Below are 25,303 nucleotides of genomic sequence, written 5' to 3'. Positions count from 1 at the left end.
CGATTATTTTTTTTCAAACAGATATCGGAATTTTCGTTGGCTTTTTCTTTGGTTGTTTGCTTGTTTATTTGAGTTAGAAAAGTATGGCCGCTTCCACCTGAAAGTTTTTTGTTCATAATAGGCATCGAAAAGTGTAGAGACTAGAGAGTGAAACGTAGTAAAATTTAAACATATAAGAACACAATTAATATATTTCCAACGGTATCTCACATCTTTTCAAAAATGATCCTTAAAATGTAAAGCTTCACATATATGTATGGTTATTTTTGTTGTCGATGAAGATTTTGTCTATTCATTGTAGTTGGACTGCAATGTGGAATGCCCCACGCCTCTTTTTCTATATTTGAATAATGAGTATCCTTAACAATTAAATGTTTCTTTTTTCAGATTATTTGGTTTTATTGGACTTCTTGATTTTATTTTTTGATGAAAAATACTCAGAGTCGTGAGACGGGTAATTTGTTATATAAGACCTATTGTAAGCGCCTGAAAACAAAGTAGTTTTGCCGCCATTTTTTTTCAAATCATAATAGACGTCGTTGGTTATAAAGAAGGTGATAAGTTCTGCAAAGCTACTTTAAGTTCACTATTAGGCCATCAACATAAGAGAATCAACAAATTTGACCAAAACTTAATCAAGCATACAGCTTGATACTGTATCTTTTGTTATTGTTTTACTTGTACATATCTTCATATTTATTTACTATACCATTTAATGTTGGATGACGAATAAGGCCCTTATCATACTTACCCTTAAAAACTTGACATACTGGATTGACATAATCTTTTGTGGGAGACCGTTTCGTATGTTGACATATAAAAGTCTTTTTGTTTTATGATCATAGTATATGTATGTTTATACTTGTTTTTACAATTCTTGTAGAAAACATACAATTAAGAATAATCTTTTAAAGTGCCAACAGTATTTTCGTCTTTTAAATTTATAATTTTCTTTTATTTCTCTTTCTCTCATTTAGCATGTCTAGTATAAATAGTCAATAAACCTCAAAACAAACATTAGAAGTTTGTTCCTGACCCTGCTCATAGTTCCAAGTAATATCTGAATTATTTTTTGCTATTAAGATTATTTTTTGTAACAAAAAAAATGTTCCGGCGTGACATTTGTTCCGCTGGAACTTATTTCATAGGAAATATGTTCCACCGGAATTTATATCACAGAAAATTTTTACCTAAAATATATATTTTAAGAAAATATGTTCCAGCACTGTAAAATTTGTTCCGGAACTAATTTTTTTACTAAATGTTAAATAAGTTCCGGGTGTTATAGATTAACATGATGCATTAACTTTATATCAAGCAAAACATTCTATAGTTGTACCTGACAAGTTTAATATTCAACATTGAAGTCTTTAAACAACACGACAACGTTCAAAATAAGGTAAATCTTTGAGAAATTCAAATTAAGTCAGCATATATATTCTACGTAGATAATATGATTAAAAAACAAATGCACAACTATGATTAACAACTGCGATAAATATTTAAAACACACTATTTCATTTTTTGTCTCGCCTTGACTGAGTCAAAAAGCGAGACATAGGTATGCTGTTTCCGGCGTTGGCGGCGGCGGCGTCGTCAACAATGTATTAGTTTGTGATTAGGTCTAGTTTATGGCGAACCACAAGTGGTAGGTCAATCATATTTGGTATGCAGTTGTATTAGCATTGGCACATCTCATTTCCATGGAGATTATTTGGCCCTGCCCCCTCAGTCATGGTCTATTGACTTTGAAACTTTTGCTTATTTTACATGTATTAGTTTGTGATTAGGTCAGTTTATGGGGAACCACTAGTGGTAGGTCAATGATATTTGGTATGCAGTTGTATAAGCATTGGCATATCTTATTTCCATGGAGATTATTTGGCTCCCTTAGGGATCATAGATTTATTCTTACGAGGAAGCTCCGAGCATGCTCGGAGGATGCTCGGAGCTTTTTAAGTAGGCTCTTCTCAGCAGTTAATGTGACAATAATTATCATGATCCATTAAGATGTCAATCAAATCTACACCACTTCTATGATAAGGAAAGTAGAGCATTATAGAGGATGCTCCATAAACACCTGTGTAAACATCTGGTCTATTCTAATACATTTTGCATTAAATTTTACAAAACTATAAAATAGATTAGAAATTCTTCAACAGTGCTGTGTAATGCTGTGTAATGCTTAGAAAGAAATCTCAAGTCTCCACAAAAAGTAAAAGTCATTTAAATATTTTCTTATTATATTTAATAATCATTCCTTTTTTTATAATAAAAAAATAAAATAAAATAAAAAAATTCTCAAATTTTATAATTAGATGATATGATTTAAAAATAGATATTATGCTACATAAAAGTTATCAAGACACAAACAACAGTCAGTAATTTTTTTTAGTCACTTTTATAAATATTTTTTGTTTTTAAAAATTATTTAATAACTCAATAGTTATTTTAAATGACAAATAAAGCATGGACTAAATGTAGTTTTCAAGAATTTTTATGTCATTTCATTAAATAAAATTAAGTATTTATCCAACTTTAGATGAGTATAGAGAGGTTACTTTAAAAAATAATGATAAAAATATTACTTTAATAAATTATTTTATACAACTTCAAAAAACTTAGTACTTACAATTATTTAAGGAATATATGTAATTGCTTTCGATTAAGATTCAAATTATAAATAACTTCAAGTCTTAATTAAAGGTTCCATATCTAGTTATAACTGTCTATCTCTAAGATTTTAAGGGGAAATGATATTATAATAGCCCCAAGAGGCCAATCTTTGACCAAGAAGTGTGGCATCAGAAAAGCAATTAGTGCTTGTTGAGGATTTAAATAGCTTTTCAAGTATATTTCATGGGGAAAATAACCAGATGTCTGTGAAAATTTGTTAAAGCTAGTAAAACCTGTATGAATGAACACCTATAAAAATAATATTAACAGAAGTTACTTATTCATGATATAGAAGTAATATTTGAAACAGCCTTGTTTTCAACATAACTTGTATAGGTAATTTAGAAAATTACTTGTTTAAGTAATGCCCCTAACTAAACAATGGTAATATGTTTTTTTTAAATAGCAAACTAAGTTCTTTTATAGAAAATTATGGCTACTTTAAGAAAAGTTTTAATTCATTAGTGGATGCCTGGTTTGAGGGGGTAATACCACCATTGTTTTCCCTCTAGTACGTCTCTCTTTACTTGGCATTTTATTTTAATTGTGCAGATTTAGCTTTGTTTTAAATTAAGAAATACTTGGCATGAGTAAAATTATTTTCCCCCTATAAGTCTTTGTTTAATTGTCATGATTGTTATATTCCAAAAATATGTGCAGAATTTATCTATGCTTTAAATAAAGAAATACTTGACATAAATAAATGTCCTGTACTACAGTGAAAATATAGCATAACTTTTCAGTGCATATAAGAAAGTAAACATCACCAGAAGTTAACCAATCAAATTCTCTCCCCCTTTTTTCCCTGTAGAATATAATATATTTTTATTGCTTTGAAACACCCAAGAAACATGTTTGCGTCTCAAAAAAATTTTCTGCAATGAAATGGAGGATTTATTTCAAACAACTGTCAAATTAAATGGAATATAAAAAAGATCAACCCTTTTTCGTATGAAACTGAATGTACTATGTTTTGGTAGTATGGTTATAAATCAATAACCATAGTTTGCGTCTTTGATGACTTTTATATTTCATTTTATATAGTATAAATTTAAAATATATTTATATTTCAAATATAAAATTTGAGTGTTTTTTTATATCATGTGTATTGAAAAAGAATGATGATTATTAAGAAAATGTTTTGAAATCATTTTCTTTCTGTGAAGACTTGATACCAAGCATTGTACAGTAATATTGAAGAATTTCTCATCTATTTTATAGTTTTGTAAAATTAATGCAAGATTTGTTTGAATAAACCAGATGTTTACACAGGTGTTAATGGAGCTTCCTCTATAATGCTCTACTTTCCTTATTATAAAAGTGCTATAGATTTGATTGACATCTTAATGGATCATGATAATTATTGTCACATTAACTGCTGAGAAGAGCCTACTGAAAAGCTCCGAGCATCCTCCAAGCATGCTCGGAGCTTCCTCGTAAGAATAAATCTATGATCCCTTAGTCATGGTCTATTGACTTTGAGAATTTTGCTAAGTTAACATGTATTAGTTTGTGATTAGGTCAGTTCAAGGGGAACCATTTAGGGTAGGCAAATGTTAATTGGTATTCAGTTGTATAAGCATTAGCACATCTCATTACCATGGAGAATATTTGGCCCCGCCCCCTCAGTCATTGTCTATCGACTTAGAAACTTTTGCTTAGTTTACATGTATTAGTTTGTGATTAGATCAGTTTAAGATGAACTGCTAATGTTAAGTAAACGATATTTGGTATGCAAATTTATTGGCATTTGCAAATATCGTTTCCATGGATATTATATAGCCTCACCCCCTCTTCATGGTTCATTGACTTTGAAACTTTTACCTAGTTTATATGTTAATGTTTGTGTTTAGGTTTGTTTAAAGGGAACGACTTATAATAATTCAATGGTATTTGGTATGCAGTTGTATTAGCTTTGGCACATCTCATTTACATGGAAATTGTTTAACCATGTACCTCAGTCATGGTTCATTGACTTTGAATATTTGCATAACTTATGAAACATGTTAAAGTATTGCTATTTTAATTTCAACATTTACATAATCAAAATTACAAAAGGATGAGACATATTTCTGTGATAACAGTTTATCTACAAAGTCTGATATGAAGTAACATATGTTGAATTGCAATATTCATAAATAAATGATTGATCTATAAAAAATTTCTGTTGGATTTTTCTTATTCTTCGCTTATCTGCCTCATTAAATTATTGTCATTTGGATATTTTTGTATGGATAATGTAATTAAACATTTTGCTATACTCCACAGAATCCATATTGGATGTTTACACCTTTTATTTATTACATTATCAATATAATACATGTTTTTATAATGTACTTGAATTATAACTTTAAGCTCACTGATAACAATGCTCAGTATAAAAGATAACTTGTATAACCAGTGGAACATATTTCACAGACAAGGAACTTATTTCACCAGGTAAGGAACAAATCTCACAAACCTGGAACTTATTTCACTAGGTAAGGAACAAATTTCACAAACCCAGAACTTATTTCACCAGGTAAATTGTGGAACTTATTTTATAGAGATGGAACAAATCATATAGAAATTATCTGTGAAAAAAGTTCTCCCAGAATATATTTCCTGTGATATTTGTTCCACTGGAACTTTTTTCACAGGAACTAATTTTGGCTCACATATTCACAACTATTCTATATATTATAGTTAGACTTGGGAGGATAAAAAACTTTAGAATGTTGTAATGACATGTCCATTGAAGAAGACCGTAGATTGAACTTTAGAAGTAAATTGTCACGTTTTGTTTGTTGCTTAATTGGGTTGCTGTCTAAATTAATTATGTATACTTCACATCTCCTTTAAAATCATTCATAGAAATTAAACATTGCTTAAAATATGTTAGCATACATCGTCTGAGAGTAGTTTTTTGCTCTTCTTATATTCCCTTTTAGATATATTTTTAGTCTTCTGTTCTTCAACCTCTGCTATATCTTGCTAGGAAGAGCTAGCTAGGTAGATCTAGACAACATCCAACTCAGCCAAACGATCTTGGGGTGTGTGTGGGGGCACTTATTATGTAATGAGTGGAAAGGATGAGTCGCTGGAATAGGTCACTGTTTGAAGCTTCATGAAATTGCATGAGGTCGAGAAATTTAGGTGAAATATAAGACAAGGTTGATGATTGAATCTGAAACTAATCAGATGTCGATATTTTTTTACAGATGCAATTAAAATCACCAGAGATTGTATATATATGTCTCTAAAATCACTTTCGTAAATGTTTAAGATATTTGTCAAATCTATTTACTAGTATCTCCCCATGAAATAGTGTAACAATGATAGCTATGTGCAGGTATATATACTTATTGTAAAAAATATATGATAGCTAGGGTAACTGCATGTATGTTCTTTTATCATTCAATATATATAGTCAAATGCGTTTTGTTAAAATATACTTTTTCACTCATTTGGTCTTTTGGAAAATGTTGTTTGTGCTGTATTTAGACCCCTCTACCAAGAAATTTGTTTTGCATGCACACGTATAAAAATTGCGGTTTTTATCCAACGCAATCATAGGTTTGAACGATGTTTTCATTTTAGACTTGTTTATATTTTTTCGTTTGGGCTTGTATTATATTTGCCTTCGGACTTATGTGATCCGTTCATCCTATTTTGACTCTTTTTCAAAATTCAAGAGTGTATCCTAAATTGAGGTAAATTATATGGCCTTCCAAATACCGTTTCGATTCCTAACATCACTGAAGAGACATTAATTGTCGAAATCCGGATATGGTGTACAAATGTTTGCACCTCATGTTTGCGGTATACCATCTTTTCCGCAAGTTTATTGTTTTCTGTTTGGTAATAAATTAATGATAAGATCTAATTGTTACATCTTGTGATCCGTTTATTTGTCAATCGCCAATGGCAGTCAGCAGGGTTTAAGAACATCAGTTGTTCGACCTGCTAGTCAAATGCATTTTGTTAAAATATACTTTTTCACTCATTTGGTCTTTTGGAAAATGTTGTTTGTGCTGTATTTAGACCCCTCTACCAAGAAATTTGTTTTGCATGCACACGTATAAAAATTGCGGTTTTTATCCAACGCAATCATAGGTTTGAACGTTGTTTTCAATTTAGACTTGTTTATATATATATATATATATATATATATATATACTACACAAACAGGGAAAATTATATGAGTCTAAAAGATTGTGTAACAATACCGATAAATAGATGGAAAACAAAACACTAAAAAGTGTTGAATGTCATCGCACAAAGATGGAAAAACTGAACAGATGATATAAATTATACAATAATTGCAAATATTTCGGCTCAACAAATGGCCTTCCTCAGTGTTAAAAGTTTTAACAATACTGATATATAATGTATAAGGTGTAAACATAGATCAGTAATAATACAGGTAAGTTTTGGTCGATTGATTTTAATCCAAAATCCTGAATAGCATAATATAAACATTAGACTGTAAATTTAATTATTTCTTTCTATTGATTCCATCTGGATGGAGGACACCCAGTGTTTTTATCCAAAACTTCTCCCGATTCTCTCTTTGCCTATTTTGCCATGTACAATCCTGTTCGATCACAAGGATCTTCATGTGATCAAAATCTTTCAGATTGTGATCTGGTAACCTGAAGTGTTGGCTGACAGGAATATACGTTTTTTTTGTGAGGTCACTCCTGTGGCCATTAAGGCGTTTGTGAAATGGCTGCATAGATTCACCAACATATTGGAGACCACATATAGGACACTCAAGAACGTAAATCACGTTTGAGCTTTTGCAGTTGACATTGCAGAAGATCTTGTATGTCTTTTCTGTGGTCTTACTGTGAAATGTTGATGAATGCTGCAACTGGTTGCATCATTTGCAGCGCTTATTCCCACAAGGCTGGCAATTACCTACAGTATGGTTAGGTTTGGAAAGGTCAGCACGGACAAGTATATTTCTCAGGCTGTTAGGTTGTTTGAAGGCAATCATGGGAGGCTCAGGAAAGATTTTGGATAACTTAGAATGTTTCTCGATTGCTGTCCAATGATCAGGAATGGTCTTGAAACTATTTCTCAGGCATGGATGGTAGGTGAGCACACATGGGATTCTTTTACTTTTCTGTTTTTCTTTGTAAGTTAGCAGACTGCTTCTGGGGATGGATTCCGCTTTTCGAAAACTATTTTTGATGTTTTTGTGTTTATATCCCCTTCTTTTCAAATGTCCTTTGAGATGCCCCAGACGTTGTTTTGCAGTGTCTTCAGAGGAGCAGATTCGCCTTATTCTGAGAGCTTGGCTGTATGGAATGCTCTTCGTGCAGTGTGGAGGATGGCAACTTTCAGGCGACAAGTATTGATGAGTATCTGTAGGTTTAGAGTATATATCTGTGTTTATTATACCTACAGAGAGGGTGCTAGATGTATCAAGGAAGTTTATGGTGGAATTAGATGTTTCATGGGTGAATTTGATGGTAGGGTGTTGATTGTTAGCATTTGTTATAAAAGTTTGTAATTCTTGGTCTCCCTTGTCCCATTTCATGTCAACGTCATCAATGAATCGATACCAGTGTTCTCCTTGGAATGTGAAGTTCAAGAAGAACACTATTTACAGACAAATGGCACTGCTATGGGTACAAAAATGGCTCGATCTTATGCCAATATATTCATGTGTAAAGTTGAAAAGCAACTGCTGGAGTGCTCCATCGAAAAACCGCTTTCCTGGTATCGATTCATTCATTAAACACAAAAACATCAAAAATAGTTTTCGAAAAGCGGAATCCATCCCCAGAAGCAGTCTGCTAACTTACAAAGGAAAACAGAAAAGTAAAAGAATCCCATGTGTGCTCACCTACCATCCATGCCTGAGAAATAGTTTCAAGACCATTCCTGATCATTGGACAGCAATCGAGAAACATTCTAAGTTATCCAAAATCTTTCCTGAGCCTCCCATGATTGCCTTCAAACAACCTAACAGCCTGAGAAATATACTTGTCCGTGCTGACCTTTCCAAACCTAACCATACTGTAGGTAATTGCCAGCCTTGTGGGAATAAGCGCTGCAAATGATGCAACCAATTGCAGCATTCATCAACATTTCACAGTAAGACCACAGAAAAGACATACAAGATCTTCTGCAATGTCAACTGCAAAAGCTCAAACGTGATTTACGTTCTTGAGTGTCCTATATGTGGTCTCCAATATGTTGGTGAATCTATGCAGCCATTTCACAAACGCCTTAATGGCCACAGGAGTGACCTCACAAAAAAACCGTATATTCCTGTCAGCCAACACTTCAGGTTACCAGATCACAATCTGAAAGATTTTGATCACATGAAGATCCTTGTGATCGAACAGGATTGTACATGGCAAAATAGGCAAAGAGAGAATCGGGAGAAGTTTTGGATAAAAACACTGGGTGTCCTCCATCCAGATGGAATCAATAGAAAGAAATAATTAAATTTACAGTCTAATGTTTATATTATGATATTCAGGATTTTGGATTAAAATCAATCGACCAAAACTTACCTGTATTATTACTGATCTATGTTTACACCTTATACATTATATATCAGTATTGTTAAAACTTTTAACACTGAGGAAGGCCATTTGTTGAGCCGAAATATTTGCAATTATTGTATAATTTATATCATCTGTTCAGTTTTTCCATCTTTGTGCGATGACATTCAACACTTTTTAGTGTTTTGTTTTCCATCTATTTATCGGTATTGTTACACAATCTTTTAGACTCATATAATTTTCCCTGTTTGTGTAGTATTGTCAATTTTGATGATCCAATACCTATTAAGTTTACTGGTTGGTAGATTCTTATAGACTCTATATATATATATATATATATATATATATAAAGGATGGGGTATTGGATGTCTCAGCTGCTCACCTCTGCCATAGAAAGGTCGAAGTGCCGCCGCCGCCGCCCCCGCCCCCTGAGATAAAAATTCTTGAGTAAATTAATATTAATCGAAACAGAAATTATTTGATATCTCCGTTTTAAAATGTTTGTGTTGCCTTTAGATTATCTTACTGAGTAGGGGGCCTCGGTGGCCGAGTGGTCTAAGTAGTTACTACTGTAATCACTAGCCAGTCAACACTGAGGTTGTGAGTTCGAATCCCGCTCGTGCGGGTGCACTCAACTCCAATCTTAATCGACTAGGATTGTCAGTTTTCCTATCGAAGGTCGGTGGTTTTTCTCTGGGCGCTCCGGCTTCCTCCACCAATAAAAACTGACCGCCACGAAATAGCCCAAAAGCGGTGCTTAAAAGTGGCGTTAAAACACCAAAAATCAAATCAAATTAAATCTTACTGAGTATAAATAAATATAACCTAAGAAAAAGGCATTTTCCTAAAAGTTTTCTTATGGTTTCACGTATAAAATGTACGTAACATGAAATAATCACGTGTGTGTTTACAAATCTTCAGGAGATTTGGCTATTTATAGATAAGTGTTACCTGTGTACCAATATGCATGATTGGTAACCAGGCAAATCTATTTACTAAAATAAAGAGTTCAGATCCGACACTCTACGGGATTAAAAGACATTTACTAGGTTTGAATTGTCCCAACCAATGATCGAAATTTAATTATGACAGCGTCAGTAATATCTTCCAATTAGGTAGTAAGAAAGCCTTCAGCCCGCAGACTGTCCATCGTTCAACTCTTAATACCGTCTCCGAGGAGACGGTAATAAAAAGTAATCAAACAGAACTCAAACTATAGGAGATGTGGAATAAACTTCAATTTGACAGCAACCAAACGACAAAAACGCCATAGGTAAATCAGATATGTCTTTGAGTAAAAGCCAATTTCTATTGTTTCACTGTTTTTATTTCAAATAGCGCAATTAAACAATCACTTTTTCCAAATATATTTTTTCTAACAAAGCATCAAAGAAAAGATCAACAGCCCTTTTATCATTACTACTTAGCAACAAGGAAACATAATTTACCAGTTAAAGATTGGTTGGATCAATTTTCAAGGTGATCAGACATTACACAAGAAGAGCGCGTGCCCCGTAAAAATGTTAACTTGTATTTGTAGTATTTGTATTTTTATCCATCTGATGAGTTAAGCCTCTTTCAACTGATTTTTATAGTTCGTTCTTATGTTGTACTGTTACACCACTGTCCCAGGTTAGGGGGAGGGTTGGGATCCCGCTAACATGTTTAACTCCACATTCTGTATGTATGTGCCTGTCCCAAGTCAGGAGCCTGTAATTCAGTGGTTGTTGTTTGTTTATGTGTTACATATTTGTTTTTTGTTCATTTTTTGTACATAAATTAGGCCGTTAGTTTTCTCGTTTGAATTGTTTTACATTGTCATTTCGGGGCCTTTTATAGCTGACTGTGCGGTATGGACTTTGCTCATTGTTGAAGGCCGTACGGTGACCTATAGTTGTTAATTTCTGTGTCATTTGGTCTCTTGTGGAGAGTTGTCTCATTGGCAATCATACCACATCTTCTTTTTTATGATAACTTTTAAATCTCTTAAGATTTTCGAACCAACTTTGAACATATTTTTTTACATTATAATAATTAATCTTAATTTACTATCTTGGTGCATATTTAACCTTTCCATTCATATCCTTAGTTCAGACGACATAGTACTATTGGCAGAAAGTGCTGATAATTTACAGAAACAGCTGGATTCTTTCAGTGAATACTGTAATATTTGGAAGCTTAAAGTTAACTAAAGTGATGATTTTTTCTAGAGGCAGAATGCCGTCAAATTTACATTTTTATATAGCTATAGACGGCACTGACATTGAAAATATTAAAAGAATTTAACTATTTGGGCATATTATTATCTAGAACTGGTAATACTAAAATAGCACAGAAACACCTAGCAGAAAAGGCCACACAAGCTATGTTTAAGGTGTTGAAATCAGGCCGCATACATAATCTTTCCACTCAGTGTCACTTAGATCTGTTCTATAAAGTTGTGAAACCCATACTTTTGTATGGATGTGAAATTTGGGGGCATGGTGATGTTGAAATTATAGAAAGAATCCATCAGAAATTCTGTAAACTTCTTTTGAAACTGAAAATTCCACACCTAGCTATATGGTATACGGAGAACTTGGTAGATATCCTTTAAATTAAAAATAGTATCTTATTGGTGTAAATTAGTATCTGCTAAAGAGACTAAGTTATCTTCTATCGCATATACACTATTAAAAACACTATTTACTGTTAATATAATGTATGTACATTTTTTGTGAGTGAAGTTAAAAATATATTGGATGAATGTGGTTTTTCAAATATTTGGATTTCTCAATGTTTTGGTAATGATATATGATTAAAAAATGCACTAAAGTTGCGATTACAAGACCAATACAAACAGTTGTGGAATACACAATTTCAAGAGTCTACATAATCAGTAAATTATAGAATTTTTAAGTTAGAATTAAATTTTGAAAACAAATATTTTGATATGTTGGATATGCACGAAAGTATTATTTTATGTAGATATAGAACCACAATCTACAGACTCTCAATAGAGACAGGGAGGTGGAATAATGTTAATAGAAATGATAGAAAATGTCATCATTGTAATATTGGTAGCATTGGAGACGAATTTCATTATCTGCTAGAATGTCCATTTTTTAACGACAGTAGAAAATTATACCTTGATAAGTACTATTTGGCTTATGTTAATACACTAAAGTTTAGAAAATTGATGAGCAAATTAAACAAAAATTCAGAGCTAAAAAGATTATGTAAGTTTATAAAGTGTATAAATAAACATGTGGGTCCTCCTAGCTAAAATGTATATTATTTGGAAACCACTGGATTGTATATATGTTTTGTAAATAGATGCATATTCATGTACATATTTTGCACTCTCTCTGTACCTATGTATCTGCAATGGTTATGGGAATAAAGATATTGGTATTGGTTTATATGAACTCGTCAAGCTTCGGTGGATTCAATCAACACTATGATAACTGGACACATTATACAAAAGTCGGCGCGTGCCATGTAAAATGTTTATAACTCTTTCATTTCTAAATACATTTACACCAAAATTTAAATATATGCTCTTTATTTACAACATTATCATACTGAATGACCTTGGTACTTATATGACTGTTCCATCATGGGCTTAGTGCAGTTTTCAGAGCTTAGTGCACCAAGGCGGCCTAGGTGGTGTTTAGACGTACCGGGTAAATCAGTCTTCAACAAGAAACAGGGGCGTGTTTTTTTCTTCTTCGGTAGTGAGCCAGAAGAGGTCAATTTCTGTTTTTTTGCATAGGGAAGATCTTCTGGCCCTCTTCCACCTCTTCGTTTTTGATAGGTAGTTTAGACGGCAGAGGCACATAACAAACATGGCGTCGTTTAGTCTAAATGACATTAATAAATTTATGAATGCAGATATATTGGAATGTGAGCTGTGTTATAAACGTTTTTATGGTATGACAGTCTTAATAGGACATCCCTGTATGACGATAAGCTGGATAAATATAAGAACTACACGGGCAATAAAAGTTAAGGGACGACTATTTGATATTCTAGGGAAGTGATTTTGATTGATTGGTGTTTAACGCTATTTTCAACACTAAGTTGGGCTATTCCGTGGTGGTCAGTTTAAATTTATAGAGGGCATTATTAACATTTTTAATCTGTCGCTTATTATGCATATTTTTCAGCTCTTAATTACCAGCCCACCCCACTAAATGAATGAATATCAAATGGTTTTTCTTCTTATTTAACACAAGTTTAATTGGTTGATTGTTTGTTGCTAATTATTAACGCCCAGTGACAAATATGTCATGCATGTTCAGGACTCGGTTCAAAACACGAGTTTAAAAGTCAGGTAAATAAATAAAAACGAAGAAATGTATGATTGCTAATGAGGCAACTATCCACCGGAGTTCAAATATGAAGTGGATGTAAGCAATTATAGACAACCGTAATTAAGGCCTTCAACAATGACAAAACCCGATACTGTCAAAAGGCCCGACGTGAAAAGTGTGCGAAACAATTCAAACGAGAAAACTTACGGCCTAATTATACATAATAAAATAATTTACAAAATATCAAATATGAGTCCAGACATGAACCAACGACAACAACTAAACTACAGGCTCCTGACTTGGGATAGACAAACACAGAATATGGCAGGGTTGATATAAAAACGAAGATTGCCAATGAGACAACCCTCCAGAAGAGACCAAATGACACAGCAATTAACAGCTATAGGTCACCGTACGGCATTCAAGCAAAGCCCATACCGCATAGTCAGCTATAAAAGACCCCGAAATCACAAATGTAAAACAATTCAAACGAGAAAACTAACGGTCTAATTAATGTACAAAAAAAAAATGAACGAAAAACAAATATGTAACACAGCAAAAAACGACAACCACTGAATTACATTTGACTTTGACTTTGGACAGAGCATACATTCAGAATGTGGCGGGGTTAAACATGTTAGCAGGATCCGGCCCAACCAGCCCCCTAACCTGGGACAGTGGTGTAACAGTACAATAACATGTTTGTGAGCACTTAACCCTCCCCGAGGCTGGGACAGTGGTGTAACAGAACAATATTAGAACAACCTGCACAAATCAATTGCAATTAGATTAACTCAAAAGATCGGTACGAGACACACAAAAAAAAACTTACATTAAGACAATAGACACAAAGCACCGAAATAAGGGTATTTATTATATCTGGTCTATATACCAGCTTTGATAAGTGTTTGGTATAACTATAAATTTTCACTTCGTACTATGAACATCAAAATTATTTATTTTGTAATAATATTTCCTTTCTCTATTGGTACTGTACACGTATACCTAACAACAAAATTATTTTCATTTACCTGTGTTTAAAGTTATTGCAAATGGATGGTATTTTTGTTCGAGCATATTGTTTTTCTTTAATTGTTTAACATTTCTTACCGATATAACATGTTACTTTTATTATTCTTCCCTTAGTTTATTTATTTTGTATTCAAAATTATTTATTTTGTAAAAATATTTCCTTTCTCTATTGGTACTGTACAAGTATACCTAACAACAAAATTATTTTCATTTACCTGTGTTTAAAGTTATTGCAAATGGATGGTATTTTTGTTCGAGCATATTGTTTTTCTTTAATTGTTTAACATTTCTTACCAATATAACATGTTACTTTTATTATTCTTCCCTTAGTTTATTTATTTTGTATTTACATTGTGTCATAGGTCAAATTTATTTGTTCAGTGTATGTTCAATGGTGTTAATATGTCCTTTGATTGAGTTAAGCTATTTCAGTTGATACTTTAAAGTGTGTCTTTCTATGTTGTGATGTTACACTATTGTTTCAGAAAAAGGGTGAAGGTTTGGTACCATTTAAACGTTTAAACCCGCTGCATTTGTTTGCACCTGTCCTAAGTCAGGAATCTGATGTTCAGTAGTTGTCGTTTGTTGATGTGGTTCATAAGTGTTTTATCGTTTTTTATATAGATTAGACCGTTGGTTTTCCCGTTTGAATGGTTTTACACTAGTAATTTTTTGGGGCCCTTTATAGCTTACTGTTCGGTGTGAGCCAAGGCTCCGTGTTGAAAGACTGTACTTGACCTATAATGGTTTACATTTATAAATTTTGACTTGGATGGAGAGTTGTCTCATTGGCACTCATACCACATCTTCTTATATCTATTTGCAATTACTGGAAGTTTGCTCAAAGCTAATTACAACTATAGTACTGAAATAAATCTTGTTCTCCAAGACTGAAGTATCAATCAGTACACAACCAACGGATTTATTAAAAAAAAAGAAGAAAAAACAGTCTGAGAAATGTCTGGTATACATTGTATATATATACTTGCATATAGATCCATATACAATGAAAATTTTTGAAAAGTGGTGGTCCGAAGGTTTTGACCATCGAAATTATGCAAAAGAAATAACAGTTAGGACCAGAAGATTTTCTTCAAGGACCACCAGAGAAAAATGATTTTGAGAACTTTCCGATATCTTTACTTTATACAATATTAATCCAGTTTGGTTACTTTAAAAAAATTGAATAGACAAGATGTCGTTTTTGATCATATTCGAGACAAACATTGACGAATTTTTGTGCAGTTTAAGATTATTCTTAAAAATCAAATAGTGGGGGTTTACGCCTGGTTTGTCTAGCAAAATTGAGTTAGAGGAAAGAACAAAGAAACATGTCACGAACAGAGCACACTTTTACAGTCATGTCTACCGGACGTATCTTAATTTTCTATAAAATCATCGTAAACTTCATTTAATATGTCATCCAACATAACAAAAATCTGCTATATTCGACGGCAAATTGAATTTTTGTTTTATTGATCTTCCGTAGAATATCTCCAGGTTATCTCCAGATTCATTTTTTTTGGACTCTTCACCAGAAGACATTCTGGAGATGTGCAGAATAGACCAATAAAACACGCCCCAGGTGTCTACACGAAATGTCAAGGTCTAAACGTCATGAGTTTATATAAAATTCGTGAATACAATAAACAAAAACAATAATATGAAAGATTCTAAATAATATAAATACTCATTATTTTACAGGTATTCGAGGGATCAAAATAATCAGTTCTACAAATTGCTGTTAAATGAAATATTTAAGCCAATTTTACAAATATTTATACCTGCCTCTGTAATATGTCATATCAGAGACATATGTCTCTGGTCCTATTGACGGACCACATTATTTTTTTTTTATCGTTAGAGACACTGTTGCAAAGCTCATTTTCCGTTCACTTTAAAAACCTACAAAAATTGCCTTTTAAATAAAACAACTTTTTATACTATTCAAAATTGAGAATGGAAATGGGGAATGCATGTGTCAAAGTGACATCAACCCGACCACAGAGCAGAAAACAGCGGATTTTGGACCCCCTTTTGTTAATAAGGACATACGGTTGGATCCCCTCCCTTTATCCTTGGTTGGGAACCCCCATTTAAAAAGACTGAATCCGCCACGTGCACTGTACACAGATTTAGTCCGCATTGATTTCCGGGCAGAATAGACCACCACTGTTACTAATTTTTATAGTTGTAAATATTTACGCTAAATTTTGTTAATAAAGATAGGAACAGTTACAATTGTGTGGTCATAGATTTCGTAAATTTGTTTTCTGAATCCATATAGCAAGTGGCATGACATCATAATGGTGAATCGGGGAAATCACAGAAAGCTTATGGAAATGTTAGATTTTTTTTTATATATGACAATAGCGCAAAAAGTATCAAATATGTTTTAATAGAGAAAAAAAAATGGCTGTAGCTGTAATAACTATATTTTTATTTGTTTTTAATTGTGTCGCTCTTTGATGACCATTTATGAAACCTGCATTTTCGTCTTTCATTCTGACGTACGTCTAGAAATTTACAGAACTCAAATTATATATCTGAATAAAAGGAGTTGTCGGTTTTATTTACGTCAATAATATAGCAAACAAACCAAAAACAAAAACAAAAACCAAGAGACATCCAGAGAGCAAAGTGGATTTTTCGGCTTGCAGTACAAACTAAGTATAAGTATAAAAATCAGTTATATTATAACTATACCACGTCAAAAGTTCTCTCGTTCATTTCATTCCATAGTAGAGTGAAATGACTAACTTTCATTTGACCTTCAAAGAGGCAGAATTAGTTGACACAAATGTTATGCCTTTTTGCATGGCTGATTGTATATATTTATGTTGAACATGTTAAATTCAATGCGATCTTGTAGCGAACGCACAACCCTATACTGTGTTTGGTTTTTCTACGATATCTAGTTAAGAAAAAACTTTATTATCGGAGGGGTGAAACGAGGGAGAAAATAATATGTATTAGATACACATTAAGGGCGTTAACCCGAATGAGTGCGTATTACTTACACCAAGATAAATTGAATATTGTCAATGCAGAATGACAAATTCAATAATTTAGGACAGGGACTTTCAATACTAACGGATTCCCTGTTAAGGAGGAGATCTTTTAACAATTTGACAATATGCTATTGAAATGCATGATAAATGCAGGGTATCAAATTTATTTATCGACATCTTTGTGTAAAAAAAGATACAATTTTGCTAGATAAATAGAAAACAATAACACATTTCCTTGCATAATCTTATCTAAAATTATTGAAAATTATCATAATTTATGGGTATTGTTTTAACATGATACACCAAAGCCGAATTTTGTATGTTTGCATTACACACTTGCACTGTTTGGATTAACGTATCAATTAGAAGGTAGGTTAGAAAATCACAAAAAAAGAATTAAAGGACAAAACGCCATTATATGGTTTTCCGGATAATGTTTTTTTTTTTGGCAAATATTAAAAAACAAATCTTAAACTTTTACATATACATAACATTTTAGGTAAACACCTAGAGTTACATATATACCAGCATACATTTTTGATAGGAAAAAAATGCTATCAAAGATACTTCAGAAATGCCTAGCTCCATGCCTAAGAAATATACATCTTTTTTATTGTTCACATTTATTTAACCTCCATTCAACAATGGGAAGGAACATTTGCCTCAGCTGTGAAATGAATTGATTTAAAACTACTTTTAACATATTTACTTCTGTCTTGTCAATATCTTAGCATAGAATATGATCAGAATATGGTCTGTGTATAAAACAAGTATACCGCTGTAATAAAAGCACTAGACAATTTATACATGTAAATTTATGCTACTTCCAACAGAATATTGTTTTGTTTTTAGTTTTTTAATTATTTTTTTGTCATTATCGTTTATTTTTTAACCACTAAATTTGCAGTTTTGTGATATGTTCGTGCAGTTTTAACAATGTCGTCAATAGTGTTCAGAAAGAAGCTATTATAAAATGTGTCAGAACCTTAAATTACACATACATGAACGGAGCTATGATACCATGACAGGTGTACATATGATGTAATTGTGAAATATCCATTGTAATTGCCAAGTTTTTGATAGTTTAAGGATCATTTTTGATTAGTGGCACGTGCCATTGAATTCAATCTTTATTGACAGAAAATATTAAATAACGAATACATTTATTACTATTATAGGAAGAAAAAGACGAAAAAGAATTATTTGCTATAGTGCAACTTGAATAAACAAATAAATACATAATTATTTTATATTAAATAAAATTGTTATTAAAATGAAAGAAAGTATTAACGCATTTACAAGGATATATACTCGATGCTGAACTTAAATTAGGTTGTATTGTTTTAACGAAAACTTCTATGAGGATCTGGAGGGGGTCCTTTATTTCTGTATTCTTTAATTTTTTATGCCGATTTTCTCTATTCTTTAAACTTTTTGTCTATTATTATCAATTCTTTATATTCAAGCACCTTATTATTCTCTATTCTTTATTTTTTTTATCCATTTTCTCTATTCTTTATATTTATTGCCACTCATTCTCTATTCTGTAACCTCCTCCCCGCCCCCTCCCATCAACATCTTCTTCTTTCCGATGGTATGTTATTTATAGTTTTATTGTCTCGTCACGGTCTAAGTGCAGTTTTCAGAATATTAACTGCACTTGGAGACATGGTTCCCTGATGCGGCCTTGGTGACTACGCATCACTACGAAATAAAAGCAAAAAAAAAAAAAGAAGACGGTTGTCCAAATATAAAAAGAATAACACGCACGGGGAATGATTACTAAATGCCACAAAGTAATTATTAAGTTTTAGAGGAAAGTATCGAAAGATAACGAAATTAACGATATAAATTATCTGACATAAAACATATTTGTATTTACGTTGATTGTTCCCGATGTAGTTAAATCCAGAAACGTGCTTCAGACGCATGAAATTTATAAGGTGTTTTCACTCTTTTGATAATGTTATGTTTAAAATTTGCAATTACTTCTTTTCAAAGAATAAGTAGATAAATACATAAATTAACATCAGAAAATAAAAAATAAAATAAAATCATGAACAGTTATAGGCGAATAAGTTATTTCCTCAACAAAACAAAATCACTAATCTCTTAAAAAAAGACCAACAGAAATAAAAAGTCAACCAATGATTTTATGTTTAATTATTAAAAATATACGTTTTTCATTCTAGCATTTATATTGTAATTTTTTTATAATTAAAATGTATTATCCACATGAAGGGGCGTAACTCCTAATATCATTCTGACACACTAAACGGATCTTAACCCGATCTGAAAATTTTTAACATTACTTTTTATGTTTGGTCTGAATTCGTCTAAAACCGTCTTAACATATCTTGTTTAACAGCTAGAGCCTTCTGTCTTGTTTATCTTGACATGAATGAACGGACTGAACACAACATATCTGAACAGCGTCTGAAAGTCTTAAACAGCGGTTAATTCAGTTGATTCAGACTTGATCAGACCAAAATGACCGTTTCAGACTGAAATCTTGCTACTAGTGATACTATCAATTGTATCTGTCATTTGTCTCTCATTTTCAATGAACTATTCGTATTTTTCTTTGAAATTTCAGAGTGAAATTGTACCATTCTTACCAGGAATATAATGAAAAGTTCATTTAGTACAGCAATTATATTATAAGAATAAAAAAATCTTGGTGGTATGACATTAAACTTAAGTCAGTAATCGGAGTACAAAATTTGTGCTTGAAAAACCAAATAATATAGTATTTTGATTGGTTGTTTCTAAATCTGAGTACGATAATTGTACTTGAAATAATATTATGATTGCAAGGCATGGTCTAGTTTAAGTATCCTCAGCTTGAGTTTGGGAGATGGTTGGTTTGTTCCCTGAAGCATTTTATATGATTATGAACACAAAATGGTCAGTTCAGCATCAAATTCTTGTGTTTAGGAATAGTAACATACCTTTTGGTGGACTGGTAAAAATCTTACTCAGTGTAATGTTCTAGTACAAATTAAGGTATATTGTAAATTCAAAAATTATTGCATGCATTTATTATTGCGATATTTGTCTCGCGTTGACGGAGTCAAAAAGCGAGACATAGGTATGCTGTTTCCGGCGTCAGCGGTGTTGACGGTGGTGGCAGCGGCCGCGGCCGCGTCAACAATGTATTAGTTTGTGATTAGGTCTAGTTCATGGTGAACCACTAGTGGTAGGTCAATGATATTTGGTATGCAGCTGTATAAGCATTGGCACATCTCATTACCAAGGAGATTATTTGGCCCCACCCCCTCAGTCAAGGTCTATTGACTTTGAAACTTTGCTTAGTTTTACATGTATTAGTTTGTGATTAGGTCAGTTTATGGGGAACCACTAGTGGTAGGTCAATGCTATTTGGTATGCAGTTGTATTAGCATTGGCACATCTATAATTACCATGGAGATTATTTGGCCCTGCCCCCTCAGTCATGGTCTATTGACTTTAAAACTTTTGCTTAGTTTACATGTATTAGTTTGTGATTAGGTCAGTTTATGGGGAACCACTGGTGGTAGGTCAATGATATTTGGTATGCAGTTGTATAAGCATTGGCATATCTCATTTCAATGGAGATTATTTGGCCCAACCCCCTCAGTCATGGTCTATTGACTTTAAAACTTTTGCTTAGTTTACATGTATTAGTTTGTGATTAGGTCAGTTTAAAGGGAACTGTTAGTGGTAGGTCAATGATAATTGGTATGCAGTTGTAGAAGCATTAGCACATCTCATTTTCATGGAGAATATTTGGTCCTTACTTCTCAGTCATGGTCTATTGACTTTGAAACTTTTGCTTAGTTTACATGTATTAGTTTGTGATTAGGTCAGTTTAAGATGAACCACTAATGTTAAGTCAATGATATTCGGTATGCAAATGTATTGGCGTTGGCAAGTTTCATTTGCATGGAGATTGTATAACCCACCCCCTAATTATGGTTCATTGACTTGAAACTTTTACATAGTTTACAAGTTAATGTTTGTGTTTAGGTTTGTTTAAAGGAAACGACTTATGAAAAGTCAATGGTATTTGGTTTGCAGTTGTATTAGCATTGGCACATCTCATTTCCATGGAGACTGTTTAGCCCTGTACATTCAGTCATGGTTCATTGACTTTGAATATTTGCATAACTTACATGTTAAAGTATTGTAATTTTAATTTCAACATTTGCATTATCAAAATAACAAATAGGCGAGACATATCTCTGTGTTAACAGTTTATTTAGAAAATGGACAAATTGGCAAATTAATTATTGCAATTTAAGAAAAATACTCCTACAGATATATGTATTGAATTCAAAATGCAATTTTTATATGCCCGTTTACGGGACGTATTATGGTATACCGTTGTCCGTCTGTCAGTCCGTCTGTCCGTCTGTCCGTCCGTCTGTCCGTCGTCAACATGTCGGACATTAACTCAAGAATGCTTTAAACAATTTGCATAAAACTTTGGTGAATTGTTTATATATATTGACGTGAGCTCCCTTTCGTTTTTTTATAAAATTTAGATTTTACGTTTCCGAGTTATGGGAATTATTCATTAAAAAAAGGGGGATTTTCCAGTTTTCGGACAATAAGTCAAGAATGCTTTCACCAACTTGCAAGAAATTGTGGTGAATTGTTTATATCTATTGACATGATATTTGATATTTTGATTTTTATAAATTTTAGATTTTACGTTTCCGAATTACAGGGTTTTATCCATAAAAACTCAAAAATGCTGTCACCAATTCTTATGAAACTTTGGTGAATTGTTTATATCTATTGATGTAAGCTCCCTTTTTATTTTCATAAATTTCTAATATGGCATTGAAAATTAATTGAACTTTATTTGTTTATAGTCTTGACAACAGATTTACTAAGTGTTGCACAACAGCAAGAAATCTTTAATTGAATATAAATTCAATTCATATAACCAATTTAAGTTCTTTGAATACATTTATTCAGAAACCTATAATATGTCAAATATTTAATTACAATCCAAATTCAGACCTGAATCAAGCTTGAATATTGTGTCCATTTCTGCCCCAACTGTTCAAGTTTGGACCTCTGCGGGCGTATCTAGCTGCGCTCAGCGAAGCAGTTTTTTTATATTGCGATACTCAGCCAGTCGCATTATCTGCATGAATAAAACTTTACAATAATTTCTGAATTTACAGTAATCGTATACCTTGAAAATTTAATAATCCTGAATTTACAGTAATCGTATACCTTGAAAATTTAATAATCCTGAATTTACAGTAATCGTATACCTTGAAAATTTAATAATCCTGAATTTACAGTAATCGTATACCTTGAAAATTTAATAATCCTGAATTTACAGTAATCGTATACCTTGAAAATTTAATAATCCTGAATTTTCATGAAACATTTGCAGCATCCATCAACCTGAATTTGGTGAAGGCCAATTTTGAAGTGAAAAGGCTGAGTTCAAAGGGCCAAACTGCTTAATTGTTTGACATTTTTCTTGGTTCCTTTAACTAAAACTTGAGGCATTAAACCCCTCTAAGGAATGTAAAGTTGCGTATAGAATATTAAACTGTAGGTATATATTAGTGGTACAAGTTCAAAGACGTGTGTCATTTAATTCCATCATAATTTTTTAATTTCAGAACAAGTACCCAATCAGTGTCAAATGGATCCTTGCCCAAAAGATGTGTTATATCTTCTTCCAATAAGAAGAAAAACAAAGCTAAACATTCTAAAGTTAAAAGACCAAGGAGAGGGGTTACTAAGTGAAGCTTGACTTATAATGTCAAATTTTTAAATGTGGAAATAAAGAATATCCTATACTGCTAGAAAACATTGTGATATACTGATCTGAAGCCATGTTTCATTAAAAAGTAACAATTACCAGTACTTTATAATCCCTCTTGGCTATGTTTTCCATTTGAGATATTGCTATACATGTATCAGTTGACATTCCTGCTGTTGTCCCATCATTTTGCATGATTTAAAGAATTTTATTCTCTTATTTCTCTGTCATGGCTATTGAATAAAAAATGAATATGGAAGAAAAGGAAATTTCATTTCATTTCTTTCATGGTTGTATGTCTATTTGAGGTCTAATACCACCAAATTATAGTACGTCACACCCGGTTTCATACAAAAAAGGGTAGAAAAAAAATATTTCCTTGAATTTGACAGTTATAGGAAATAAACCCTGCATTTTATTGCAAAAAAAAAATTCTGAGTCATAGACATATATGTTAGGTGCTTCAAAACCATTCTTTCTATATTTGGTGTTCTTATAAAATATTTTGGAAACTTAAGGTGACATGGTTACTAAAGCTAAAAAGGAGAGAAAATTTGATTGGTTTACTTCTGTTGATGGTTATTATCTTATATGGAATGAAATGTTATGTGAAAATTTTACTGTAGTACTGGACAGGATAAAACTTTACTAATGCCAAGTATTTCTTTATTTGAAACAAAGATAAATTCTGCACATTTTTTTTGGGGGGAAAAATTGTGGTACTACTCCTTAATGTATGCAAATTACTTAAAGAACGTATGAATAAAAGGAGATGTGGGGCATACGTCAATGAGACAGCAACCCAATGACAAAAATAACCAAAAGACATCTAGAAGGCAACTCCCAGTATTCAACAATACAAAGGTGTTTATACAATATGTCAAGGTCTATCCTAAGCCTATAAAATTCGTGAATAAATTAAATAGAAACGACCAAAGATCTGTTATTAGCACCAAAATCTCCAAATAGCAAAACACATTATGATATGACAACCACTGACAAGGTCCTGGACTAGGGACGGGACATGTTGGTTTTGGGGGGATTTTAGAAGTTCTTTCCTATCCTCCCATATCCATTTTTATGGAACAACCCCTAAGCAGATTAGGACCAAACATTTCCTAATTATATTGATTGTACAAAAATGTATTTATTTTTGATAATTGCATTTGTTCTCATATGCTGGCCAAGTGACAAATATTGCTGCAGTAACTGTAGATAAAAACATTAAAGTAAGAAAGGTGTTTGGAGATTACTTGTAAAATGTATGCCACTTGACCGGTTTTTTGACTAAATGGAGCTTTTAGACTTTATTCCATGAAAAGAAGGTTTCTCATTCCATTTTTACTTCTCTTTGTAGATACTTGGGTGTTTTTTTGTTATTGTATAATAATTACCCGGTTGTTACATATTTTGAGTTTCATTTCAGTTATCCTACTTCAAACAAAATTATGAACTTTTTAACAAAGATTTTTTTATGAAAAGTTAGTTTTCTATGTAATTGGTGTCTATTGAATGGTGTAACAGAATTGGCAATATAACTGTCATAGTTGTTGTTCAGTTTGTAAGGAAATTAATGTGTTCGAAATTCTGAATATTTGTTAAATTGAATATGTAACTGATTTGTTATTAATTTTATGTTTATTGAATGTGTAACTGACTTGATATTATTTTTATGTGAATGATAGCAGTAGGAAATCTAATTCTTTTTATAAGGATGATCTTGTGTAGTATATGTGTTAGATTCTTTAAATAAACAGTCTATGCTTGTTTTAATTTTACTTTTTCTACAGGTATTACTTTATCTATAAAATAATAATGTAAGACTATTTGAGGACATACTAAACAGTAGCAAGGCTAGATAACAAGGCATCTAAATGTAACATGTTGCTACCTAATGTCTTCAAATTAGTTACGTGAATTTGAAGGATTATGAAACCCTTGCAAAGGAAAACAAACCTGCTGTATGAATAGTATGAAGAAAATACCGAACTTCAAGGTAAATTTGTAGAGGGG

The 25,303-nt window shown here is 32.2% G+C and overlaps 1 protein-coding gene across 1 annotated transcript in view; it reads left to right on the top strand.

Annotated features, from left to right (window-relative positions):
- LOC127704450 (uncharacterized) overlaps positions 1–25,058 on the top strand; it is a 44,511-nt gene extending 19,453 nt beyond the window's left edge. The window contains exon 8 of the mRNA XM_052208535.1: positions 23,148–25,058. Coding sequence (XP_052064495.1) covers positions 23,148–23,274 — 127 coding nt within the window. The 3' untranslated portion in view covers positions 23,275–25,058. The remainder of the gene's footprint in view (positions 1–23,147) is intronic.
- Positions 25,059–25,303: the final 245 nt, after the last annotated feature.

This window comes from Mytilus californianus, unplaced genomic scaffold (assembly GCF_021869535.1).
Source record: "Mytilus californianus isolate M0D057914Y unplaced genomic scaffold, xbMytCali1.0.p SCAF_6, whole genome shotgun sequence".
Taxonomy (NCBI): Eukaryota; Metazoa; Mollusca; class Bivalvia; order Mytilida; family Mytilidae; genus Mytilus; species Mytilus californianus.
The sequence above is the reverse complement of the archived record's forward strand: the minus strand, read 5'-3'. Positions and strand labels throughout refer to the sequence as shown.